Consider the following 11,876-nt stretch of genomic DNA (forward strand, 5'->3'; position numbering starts at 1 on the left):
CAAAACAGTGGTGAGGCCGGCCATGATCTACGGATTAGAGACGGTGGCACTGAAGAAACAACAGGAAGCAGAACTGATGTTAGCAGAAATGAAGGTGTTGAGGTTCTCGCTCAGAGTGAGCAGGTTGGATAGGATTAGAAATGAGCTCATTAGAGGGACAGCCAAAGTTGGATGTTTTGGAGACAAGGTTAGAGAGAGAGCAGACTTAGATGGTTTGGACATGTTCAGAGGCGAGAGAGTGAGTATATCGGCAGAAGGGTGCTGAGGATGGAGGTGCCAGGCAAAAGAACGAGAGGAAGATCAAAGAAAAGGTTGATGGGTAATGTGAGGGAGGACATGAGGACAGTGGGTGTTGGAGAGGAAGATGCAAGAGATAGGCTTAGATAGAAAAAGATGACGGTGGCGATCCCTAACAGGACAAGCCGAAAGGAAAAGAAAAAGTCCAGCACAGCTACAACTGCTTTCAACACAGAGCAGTCACAACCAGGGGGTCCGAGGTGTTCGACTTCATACTCTGGTTGCCACTTCAATCTGATGCGCCATCAGAAGTTGACGTATTTGTGTGAAAGGAGATTACTGACGGTGTTAAAAGCAACAATGATTGTCCTGTCCCGCTATCCCCTAATTTTCCAAATCCCTATACCCCCGCCCTTAAATGTGGCTTCAATGGCCAGTGCAAGTAGGCTTTTGGTATATTTGAAGTGGAATCCGTGGCCCCTTTCAAATTGGCCATGTTAAAAGGTGATTCACTATTTTTTGCCCTTCCCTTTCCATATCAGTGCCTTTGACACAACCAGACAATAGAACAACAACTGTGTCAAAGGGGCTAGTTTGACTTCGTACCACAGGTTACGGAGAGGATACAGACAGTCATTAGCAAAAAAATAAAAAGGGCGGGAGTTAACCGAAGCGGTAATTGGCACCGGATGGTCGGCTTTCCTCGATACGCCAGCCTCGCTTTTCTTGAGGTCGCGCAGGAGGCAACAATGCTCGCAGCTAACTGTCTCAATCAGAAGAACGCTTTGAAGAGTTGCAGAAACAACTGCGGGATGAAAAAGGGAAAAAAAAGCACATCCAAAGAGTTTTGGGGCGTGGGGGGGTGGGGGAGAACGGGAGATAGCGGAGCCGCTTCTCCGAACCGGATTCCTCAGAACTGGAAGCTTATTGAAGGGAAGTGCTGGCTTGTGATTAAAGCGACGCGCTACCTTCCCTTCTGTCCTAGCCCGCTTTGCATTTGACCCCCAAGCACACTTAAATCTCCGCAAACACACACACCACTGCGACCTACTTAGCCCCCCACAGCCAGGGGTGGCGTCGCATGCCCGGCCGGAGGACTGTGCTGGCATTGATACGCTATTTATCATTTCTTTTTCTTTTTTTTTCTTCTTCTTCTTCTTTTGCATAAATTACAGCAGTTAAAAGGGGGCGGAAAAGATGAGAGGAAAATGCAAGAGAAAAATGTGAAGAGGCAACCTACTGTGAGTCTTATGATTGGATTCCTCTCATCAAGACCAAGTTTTCGTAATAAAGTTGAGCGTGGCTTTCGAGTACGGCCTTGTTTTTTTTTTTTTTCCTGGATCCGCAACACCTCAACAAGTTCCCCCTAAAGGAGGGAGGCCAGCGTGCCATCCAAACATACCCAAACGCACAGATCGAGTGTCTTTGCCTCAACTTTGACTGAGATTAATGACAGGGAGGCACAGGCAACATTGCAGTGCTGCTAATTGGCTTAGCGTGTGAGGTGGACATGCCTGATGTGTGAGTGTTTGTGTATTTATGCATGTGTGTGTGTGTGTGTGTGGTGTGTGTGTGTGTGTGCATGCCTGTGTGTGTTTGTCGATGAAGATGTAGCGGGAGATAGCGAAGCTTTAGTCATGGTCTGTACAATAGCGAAGGCAATTAGCAAAACTGCTTGGCGCTCATCTCTGAGCACTTAAAACGAAAAGGGCGGTCATCAAGTGGTAACATAAACTACAGCAAAAGACAAAAAGACAGTATGTTCACACCAGTACATAAATATTGCTTTTTTTTTAATACTGTGTTTAGGCTGCAAACACCCCGTGGTGACGAGTATAACTATTACTCAACTGTGTGATGATATGATTTTAGCCCTTTGAGCTTTAACACGACTAAACGAAAGCGTCTTTCAGTTTTTTTGTGTAAATGGCCCCTTAATCATTACTTTCAAATCTTACGTATTCCATTTGTAGCATTTGGACTGTCAGGCTTGAAAAAAAAAAGAAGAAAAAAAAAAAACGCCACTTTGTGTGTTTTGTAAGGCTCCATAGAAGCAATTTCTGTATAAACAAATACACAGCTTTTTCATGCGAACTAAAACTGAAATGTTTTTATGCAACCCTGCAAATTTCATGTTGTCTCTAGAATATTCCGTTTTTTTTTTCCAAAGTCTACTTTTTATTTTATATATTATACTCATTAAATTCCCTCAAGAGGAAAATCAAAGTTACACTCTGCTGCATATTTTTGTGCTGCACTGCACACACCACAGAGAGAACACACAAACAGCCATGCAGCAAAAGATGGGAAAGAAAGTAAAAAGGGGGCTTTGCAGGGATGTTGGGGGGTGGGTATGGTGCCTTGCTCGATGGCAACTTGACAGTAGCCAGGAAGCAGACGAGCCTCTCTACAAACCCAGGTTTTTGAAGAAGTATTGTAAAATGTTATCATTTTAAGCCTCTGGAAAAAAAAATAATGTATTGTTTTTGTATTCATGTGGACACAAAATCGCTTTCATACTACCGTGCTAATTACAGTTTCATGTTAGAACTCTTTAAAAATGGCCATTAAAATGTTAGCAGTTTAAGGGTGAGAACAAAATGTTTCAACAAGTAGACGAATCATAGCAATTTGTTTTTTAATATACTGTACACTGTTTTATGTGCAATCCATTTTTATCCTTCAGACTGTAAACCTTTCAAAAATGTCCCTTTTGGGCCGCGTTTTAAAATTGTGGTTTTTTTTTTTTTTTTAAGGTTCTGAGAATATTGGTGCCATGTTGAGAGGTTTAAGTATTCAGATGCATTCCAGAATTGAAGGCTACAAATAAGCTGTTACTGTGTAATCAAACTGACAAAGCTAATCACTTGTTTGTATAAACTGTTTTTTTTTTGGGGTGATGTATTTTAGCGCGATCCGGCAAACAAATGAATGAAACCTTGGGTAGGTAATAAAAATACAGTAGTTGAACACTGCCACTTTGTTTTGACTTTTTTGGGGAGCGGGGGGCAAAATGAGACCACATTTTGTCATTTGCTGGTACTTTCCACTGACCTCAACTGAGTTGGGTAAATGTGGATTAAAATGTGTGAAGTTCAAAGCCTCGTCTGGGTTCTTAAGCCCAAGAACCCAAATATAGGACACAATGTACTTTACTTCTGCTCCGTGTATGATAGAAGAAGCCCAGGCCAGCATACCAAATGACCAATTTTATTTCCATATCCTTGAATTGTCTTTTTTTTCAACTCCCCTTGCTCTGCACAATTAGGCCAAGCCAGATGATGTGTTCTTTTTTTTGTCTCGTCTCAATTTCTTAGCGATGCCCCGCTAGCCCCGGAAACTCCGGCCTGCGCATGGTCGGCGGGAACTTTGTGCGGGCTTTAAAAGCACCAGACTCACTTATCAGCCGCTTCTGCTGCCAGACAATTCATAACAGCGAGCGTCTGACAAACTCGGCCCGACTGCCGCGCATTAGCCGAAGCAAATTGGAGAGAACAGAGCCAGAGCAAAGCGTATTCACCGATTTTCAAATGGGAGGGATGCTGATTACGAGAACAGGAAGAAGGGTCTCTGATTTATTCATAGCAGTTCGGCGTTTCTGACAGTGAAGCGTTCCATTTGGAAGCGTACATTAGCATTGCATCAACTGCCGCCGATGGCCCGGTAGCAAGGTGGCTAAAGAGCCCGTCGGGGATTCACCAATCACACTGAAGACTCGAGCATAACTCTTGTCATTTCCCGACACATGCCTTTTCAAATGGGAGAGCAATAACCGGCATCAATCGTAGCCCCGGACCACCCGATCAATAGCCGCGTCCCAATGACGTTCCATTTGTCAAAATGGTGATCGTTAGGACTCTTGAGTACTGCAGTAGGATCAGTTTTTTTTAAACCCTAATGTTCATATCAACAGGATTATACACTCGGTATGTCTGTCTTTAATTAACGGAGGTCATTAAGAATTGATGGAAACTACAGTAGAACAGTGTTAACATATCTGCCTCACAGTTCAGAGGTTCTGGACTTGAATCTCTCCTTTATGGAGTTTCTGTCTTCTCCCTGCCATATTAGTATATTTTTCTGATTACTTCCTCCCAAATCTTCCAAAAAATGCTTAATTTAAAGACTCTAAATTGTCCATAGATTTTAATTTAGGGGTGAACAGTTGTTTTTCTAATTGTGGCCTGTAATTGTCTTGGCTACAAGTTCAATTCATTGCCGCACTATGGAACACCAACTCGTCAACTCGTTTCTGTCGTTTCAGTTTTTCGATTCAGTCACTTCTTTGAGCTATTGACAAGTCCCTCTGAAAGCAGCCAAAAATCCCAATTCTATTTCTGAAGAGGAAGCAGTGGCGGGTGAGAAAATAGCGGTGGGCCAGTGCGTGAAACGCCGTTAGCTGGGAGTCGGCCAGCCCGGCGGGCCCTATGGGAGGGGCACTGAGGTTCGGCGTGCAGGGCAGCTTCCCCGACTGGTCAAATACTGTACAAGCTTCCTAATTGCTTCCACAAGTTAAATGCTGTACACATTCGTCCAGATTAATCTCTTCATGCAGCTTAATAATTGATACACTGGCTCGCCGGCTGTGGTCTCGGCCAGCAATCAATTAGTCTGTTTAATGAGCAGACCAGATGAGAGGCCAGACTTGTAAGATGCTCAGATGGTCGTATATGGGGCCTAAATGCACTGGAAGCAAAGCCGCCGACTCTTGCGTTCATATTGCGTTCACTTTTCTTGCGATATCGCTTGACTAGTGCATAAACCCAAATGTCAGCCATGTTGTGTAAACCGCAGGAGGGCTGCGAGACAAGAATGTATGTGTCTGGGAGTGATAGCGACCGAAAAACGTTCATGGATCGGATGCTGTGGCTCTCACTCATTATTTACCACAAATCACCAGCAGCAGCAGCCGCAGCAGCAGCAGCAGCAGCCTTGAGCCTGAGAGACCCGCTCAAAGGTTAATGAAGAGCTCGGCAATTTGAAGGACAAGCAGACCTCCCGCGTTGCTCTGGTACACTTCATGTTTGTGTTTGCATACCATCTTGTGATGTACTTGCCTGACATTTTTTTTTATTATTGTAAAAAAAGCTGTCCTGTGAGTGGAAACATGTACACACCGGGCATAAGTTAAACAGTAATAAAACAGTGGGGGCCAGCAACATCGTAACACCCAATGTTCTCTCTAAGCTGCGCACTCCTGATGAGACATTCTACATTGCGCGCAAAAAAATATATATATAACCTGGATTGAAAGTACAATATAACAAACTATTCAATTTCTGCAATTTTGCAACGTAACTCAATGAGTAAGGAGTGACTGGCCGTTTCACATGTGTACTCACGCAGCCTGTCAACCAACGATGTTAGCAAAGCAGTCTGGGCATCGTAGAGTGAAAACGAGTGATATACACTCCTAATGTTTACCCCCGTGGTGAAAGTAAAAGGAGAAATGCTCTTATTTTAAGAAGAAATGACTGTCGGAGTATGTGCGAATAGAAGAATGCCGTGAAACCGGACGGGATTTTCTCTTTTTCGTGCTAGTCTGAAAAACGTCGCAACGCCAAAGTAGAAAGTGAGTTTACGTAAGGAAAAGCGTGGGTCGAATAGAAGCTGGACGACCGAGCGCCACATTCTGCACAAGTCACTCGAAAGCAATTAGCATAGTACGCACATGTAAATTGGGAATCAGGATCGGTACTTCGTTCGGGGAGAGCATCAAAGAGAAATGGAACGAGCTGACACTGGCAAACAAAACGAATCTAGAGCAAGTTAAAATTCGCATCAGCAATGCTCTCCTAGCCATTAACAGGAATGCATCATTGCTGTCAGTTTAACAAATTCATCATCACACGGCAAAGTACCTCAGTACACCAGAAAGCTGACGTAGCAAAAGTTATGCCTTTGAATTTTTTACTTTAATCGGTCAATGTCATGGATCAATTAATTAATCAATTTATAATAATAAAGATCCACCTCGGCACACCTTCGTCATGGCTGAAAGCACAGAATACAGTGCACAAAAAGATAGTTCTCAATTTTAAATACAGGGAGCAAAATAACCTTCAGCATCAAACTGTTATGATTGTTATTATTCAGCTGTCAGTATGCACTGGAAAAGAATATTGTGCAAGCCATAATTCAGTTTTACACAAAGGAAACAAATGAGGATATGACTGTGAATTAAAAAAAATTAAATAAATTCGGAAGCGGGCTGTCAAATTTATAGTTTATAATTGTCTTGCAATGTATTTTTTGTGTCGTTAAAGAACAAAAGTTTGTTGACATTTTCATTGTAAGTTTGCAAAAACTTCAATAAAGTTGTTGTTATTTAAAGTGTTCTGATGGAAATGTAATCAGATACTTTTAATAAGTTGTGTAACTTCAATGGACGACACATCTGAAGTTGCTCATGGTGGTCAAAGGGGCCGCTCAGGGGGCTTCGTGTGTTTGCTCAGATATATATAAAATTAGAGAGAACATCGGTAACACATGCACAAAAAAATATAAATACACTTCTGCAAAATCTTGGGAATTAGACTCACATTTTCATGAAACCCTACCTCATGCAGAGAATCCCACGGTACGCAGCGTCTTCTGCTGCAAAGCTCTGAATTAACCAGTCTTCCTTCCCGCCCTCACGTGTGGTATCAAGCTTGGGTAATGACTGAAAGAAGGTCCCCGAAACAAGATCTTACCTAAGGACGCCTCAGTGGAACGAGAGAAGGTGGCCGAAGGCGAGGATGTTTGGGAATTCTTACTTTGGTCGTTGATAAAAGGAAGATTGAAGATTCAATTCAGTTTTTGGTTGAATAGCCAGAGATACCCCAGAGGCAAGTGAAGAAAACGTGTACACGCTGTGTGTTATTTAAATGAACCGTGGATGGAATATTATAACACTCGCTGCAAATATGACTCCCTTGTTCTCAAGAGTCCATTTCTGATAGATGACCACTTACTTGTAAACTGCAGAACTTGCCACCACCTCGTCCTCCATCCTTGCCGGGATCCACCGTTACCACACCGGCGAAGTTCATTACACATTTTGATCACGCGCCATCAAGAAATTGAAACGCTTCATTCAGCATATTTGCGAGACTATATCAAATATACAAGGAAAGGTCTGAACCGATGTGAAGGGCAACTTGAACCAGGATGAAGAAAAATACAACCGTTGTGGGTATAAAGCGAGTGTTCTAAATGACATTCTGTACACTGTGCCCCTCACATGGATCAAGCACAACAGGAGTTTATTTGGATTTTTGTGATTCTGTAAACTATTGAACTGATCGGCTTTTGATGTCTGACCTTTTCCACCTCAAGAGACCGACGGGTTAGTGTGTGGTGACGTGAAAAAAAAGAACAACAAAAAAACTTGCGGCCTGGTTTTTTCAACAAGAGGAGGAATTTCAAGGACTTGACAAAATGTGCCCCGGAGAGACGGGGAAAAGACTCTTAAATTCATTATTTTCCAACCCTAATCAAGCAATAGTTTGCCTTTTCCTACATATGCCAAAAGCTTGTTTGCTTCCTTTCCTATTTGGGCTAATTGCTTTCTTAAAGCAATTATCCAAAGAATCTTGTAAAGACCCCCCTAAAGCTATGTGAAACTTTCTTCTCCGGAGTCACAATACACAAAAGGCATGAATAGGAATTATCAGCGTCATATAAAAAGGCTTCTTACCTTTATTTTGCAGGCAGAACGAGCAGCACCGGAGGGGGAAGAAGGGGGGAAAAAAAAAGGAAAAATAAAATTAGAATTGGCACTGTGCTAAATCAACATGCTTCTCATCTCATGTTGCTCTCACAAACAATTTTTGTATTAAAGACAGTCTGACATCGCCTTGCAAAAAAAGCACATTATTTCATAGACGAGAGGAGAGCTGGGCGTCGGGGGGGAGGGCACGGGAGGGCAATTTACGTCTAAATCTATCAGACGAACATTGAGAGGGAGAGATGGGAATTGCCAGAAGAAATTCAAAGGTACTAATTGCGGATGAAAAGGGAAGTCAGCGAGGCTGAGAGGGTTGAGGAAAAGCTCGACGACGACGAGCTGGAGAAGACGACGTGAGGGACGGGGAGGGAGGTTTCTTTCATCTTTTGAGCTTCCCGGGTGGACTCGACGCGCCATATGGGAGCCGCAGAACACCACAGCCTCGGATCGAGAGGGGAAAACACGGAAACATCCGGAAGAACAATGTGATCATCAAAGTCTGCCAACAAAAATGTTCAACTGTCCAGTTATTTATTATACTGTAGCCAAAGATTGCATAGTACCAAAAATCTATATATTTTAACAGCACATTTGCTCACATTGTGTGTGTCGTACATTTTATGGCGCTTCTCACTACTTGGTCATGATGACGACTACCCTTGAACAATAATAATAATGAAAAAGAAAAAGCAGAAAACAACTTGAAATAACGCATAGAGTACAACCCCGTGCTGAGTCGCGGTGATATACGAGCTGCTCTGTACCTTTAAGTGAATCTCAGGAGTGAAGTGCATCTCGGCAGCTTTTAGCTAAAACAGCAGACGTGCGTCAAATTAAAGCGATCCGCTTGAGGGCAAAGATGCCAAGTTTAGAACGGGAACAAAACATGCAGAGAACACCTCTCCTCGCACGGAAAACATCGCTGAGTGCTTTTTCTGTGCTCAATAGAAAAGGAAAAAGCCGATAGAGGTGAATTTGCTTTGACTTAATTAAAGTTCACACAAAGTAGGTGAAGTTAGAACGTGCCATCAGCGGCTTGACACTCACTTTCCTCCTCCATAATGACAATGGACCTTTCCAACCTGTCAATCACTCGTACTATAATAGCCAATCAGACAGCTGCATTGTCTTAACCCCTGGCTTGACACGACCCTCCCGCCATATTGTCCCACAAGCAATGCTGGTTGTCAGTAGTGTGCGCTTGGAAAAGTTAATGTTACGAAGAAAATGGTCCTCAAATGCGCTTGGGGAACGTGCAATTTTGATGAAAGATATCTGGCTGGGTAACAAGATTCATTTTCCAAAGCCTAAAACAGAGTCCACGATGGATTAAGGCTCGCGGAAGAGCGCACGTACAACTAAATGTGGACAATATCAACAAACATAAAGCTGTTTGTTCAAAGGTAAGTGAGGGAGAAGAGTTTGAATTATTATCAGTGCTTTATACATTGCAGGAGAACAACTTTCACTTCATTAGTGGATCGCTGACCTGCTGAATGAAACGTGTAATGTTTTATGCTGAAGAGTCGGGTTCATGATACGTAGATACGCGCAGTCATGCAAGAGAAATTTCTACTTGCCTATTTGTATCACATCGGACTTTTAAGACAGAGCACTGGGTATGCAAAAAACATACCGCAATGTTTCCGGGAATACGCGATAGAGAATCCACTTCAAACCTGTTCTGTTCAGTCGGCATTTTGGAAGAATGTGGGAGATGGCAACTGTCGCTAAGGAGGGCGGAGCTGAAGATCGCCAGTCGGAAAGGTCCATTGTTTACAGTGAGCCAATAATGTTTTGGGATTCAGACCTGTTGCGGCAGCAAGCGACTACTACAAGTGATCAGATCGGGATGTCAAAGTTTGCCTTTTGACTTGGTGCAGCTGCATGTGCCTCGTTTGCTAAGGTTGCTGGTTTGTACGTGTTACAAGCCAACAAATTAAGATTACTCTCATTCGTTTTTTTTTTTTTTTTTGTACCGAGTAAACAATTGCCCATTTGTGGTCATTAGTATGACAGCTGCGGCCGTATTAGCAATACGATCTTGTGTACAGCATTCCATGAAACTGTTTTGCATTTTCTTTGTCTTGCTTGCCCAACAGATTTGATGTCAACAGTTTTTACACTAAGTATCACGTCAAAAAAATATTTGCTCTCCCAGCACCACCACCATGACCGACATTAAAATACAACTGCGTCGTAAGCCGAGGTGCTCAACGGTGCCTTCTAATTAAAAACATGCATTTAATGTGAGGATAAGCGGCTCGGGAAATGCATGGATTATCCAAAGCCATTATAACGTATTTCAATACACTAAACATAACAACAATACTTAAATAACGTTTCTATTAAAATGCAGCGCACATAAAGTTGAGCTAAAAAATTATTCATTGTTTAAAAACAAAGTTCTTAAGGATTACATGAAAATGTGTTTAGCTTTCATTTAGGCACTTAACAAGAAAGAAAAGCACAACATCTGACTTAATTGGATCAGAGTGGGAGTTGCACTGGTGTGAAAGGGAAAGTAAAAAAAATAAATAACAAAAAGCACTCCAAAAACAAACACGGACATCTGCATGAATCTCAGGTAGTCGGCATCCAAAAAGCGCGTCATCCATTATTCATGTATTCTGATGAGTGCGCACACAAATATTTTTTTATGAGACAATTGCGCAAGAGAACATCTGTCGATGGGAGCCACGTCGGGAAGCGGATGCTTGCCGCGCATTTGTGTTGCCTTTACATTTGTGTTGAGCAACTCATTTACAATTAGAATGCACTTGTCAAAGGCCAAACACCGCACGCGCGCCGAAGCGCTCAACCGGTGAAGTTACGCTACTTTCATTTCACGTGAACGCCTCTCGTGGCTGCGACTTTCACAGCTCACGGAATTTGACACGCGACTCGGGTGTTGTTAAGCCACTGAGTGTTTTGTTAGCTGCTGATGTTGTACCTAAAAAAAATGCTAACAAATGCTAACACATTGCAGCAGTAATTCTTATGAAAACAGAAACTGTAGAGGTTTAAAAAAATATTTAAAAAAATATTTAAGGTAACTTAAGAGTATGTTGTGAGTTTCAAGCAAAATGATTAATAAAATAAAACAATGCTGCAGATTTTAAGAGATAATGTGAACGTTTGAGCTTGCTTTTTTCTAAAGTATCTGAAGAGGACTTTGAGTGCTAACAAAATGATAAAGACAAAAAAAGATTTTTTTTAGGTTGAAGAGCATGTTTTAAATGACTTAAAGTGCCACTGTCATGAAATGGATGATTTTTAGTATGTTACTAATGAAAAAACGGCAGCCGGTGTGGACCCACGCTTTTTTCACCACTAAACATGATTTTTACGTACAAGGCTTTTTGTAATTCCTGCCATGAAAATCCTCTTGAGAGATTTCTTTTTCGACAAGAAGCAGGAAGTGACGTTGGAGGTAGTAGCGCGCTCAAGCTGACTCGTTTGTTTCTAGTAGTTTTACCTGCAGGAAGGTTGCTCTTTGTTTCTTTGTGTAAGCCAAAATGCCGGCTCGTTGCATTGCTGGATATTGCTCCAACACTCGGGAGGATGGCTTTACCTTTCATAAGTTTCCAAGAGACCCGGTTCGTCGTGAAAAATGGATTGCATGGGTACAAAGGACAAGAGGTTCGCAGGTTCCAAATGACAGGTAGATGTGTATAGAGTTACTAAAAAAAAGCAATAGTTGGGGGGAGGACGTAAACCTTTCAGAGTGTAACAAAAGATCCGCGTCCGTAAGTCAGAGGTGCTAAATGTGTCGATGTGCCCGCCGATCACGGCTTCAGCCGAGCATCCGTGTCCCACGAGCCGCCGGCCAAGAAGTGTCTCGCGGACGAGCACCGCTTCGGCCGGGCTGGCTCATACATACTGTCTAGGAGTCTGTTGTTAGTTAGAAGTGATCCGCATATCATCT

At 42.6% G+C, this 11,876-nt stretch overlaps 1 protein-coding gene across 2 annotated transcripts in view; it reads right to left on the reverse strand.

Moving 5' to 3' along the window:
- sdk2b (sidekick cell adhesion molecule 2b) overlaps positions 1-8,695 on the reverse strand; it is a 149,549-nt gene extending 140,854 nt beyond the window's left edge. For both annotated transcript variants that reach the window (XM_061810069.1, XM_061810068.1), the window contains exon 1: positions 8,564-8,695. In XM_061810069.1, coding sequence (XP_061666053.1) covers positions 8,564-8,663 — 100 coding nt within the window. In that variant the 5' untranslated portion in view covers positions 8,664-8,695. The remainder of the gene's footprint in view (positions 1-8,563) is intronic.
- Positions 8,696-11,876: the final 3,181 nt, after the last annotated feature.

This window comes from Syngnathoides biaculeatus, chromosome 22 (assembly GCF_019802595.1).
Source record: "Syngnathoides biaculeatus isolate LvHL_M chromosome 22, ASM1980259v1, whole genome shotgun sequence".
NCBI lineage: Eukaryota > Metazoa > Chordata > Actinopteri > Syngnathiformes > Syngnathidae > Syngnathoides > Syngnathoides biaculeatus.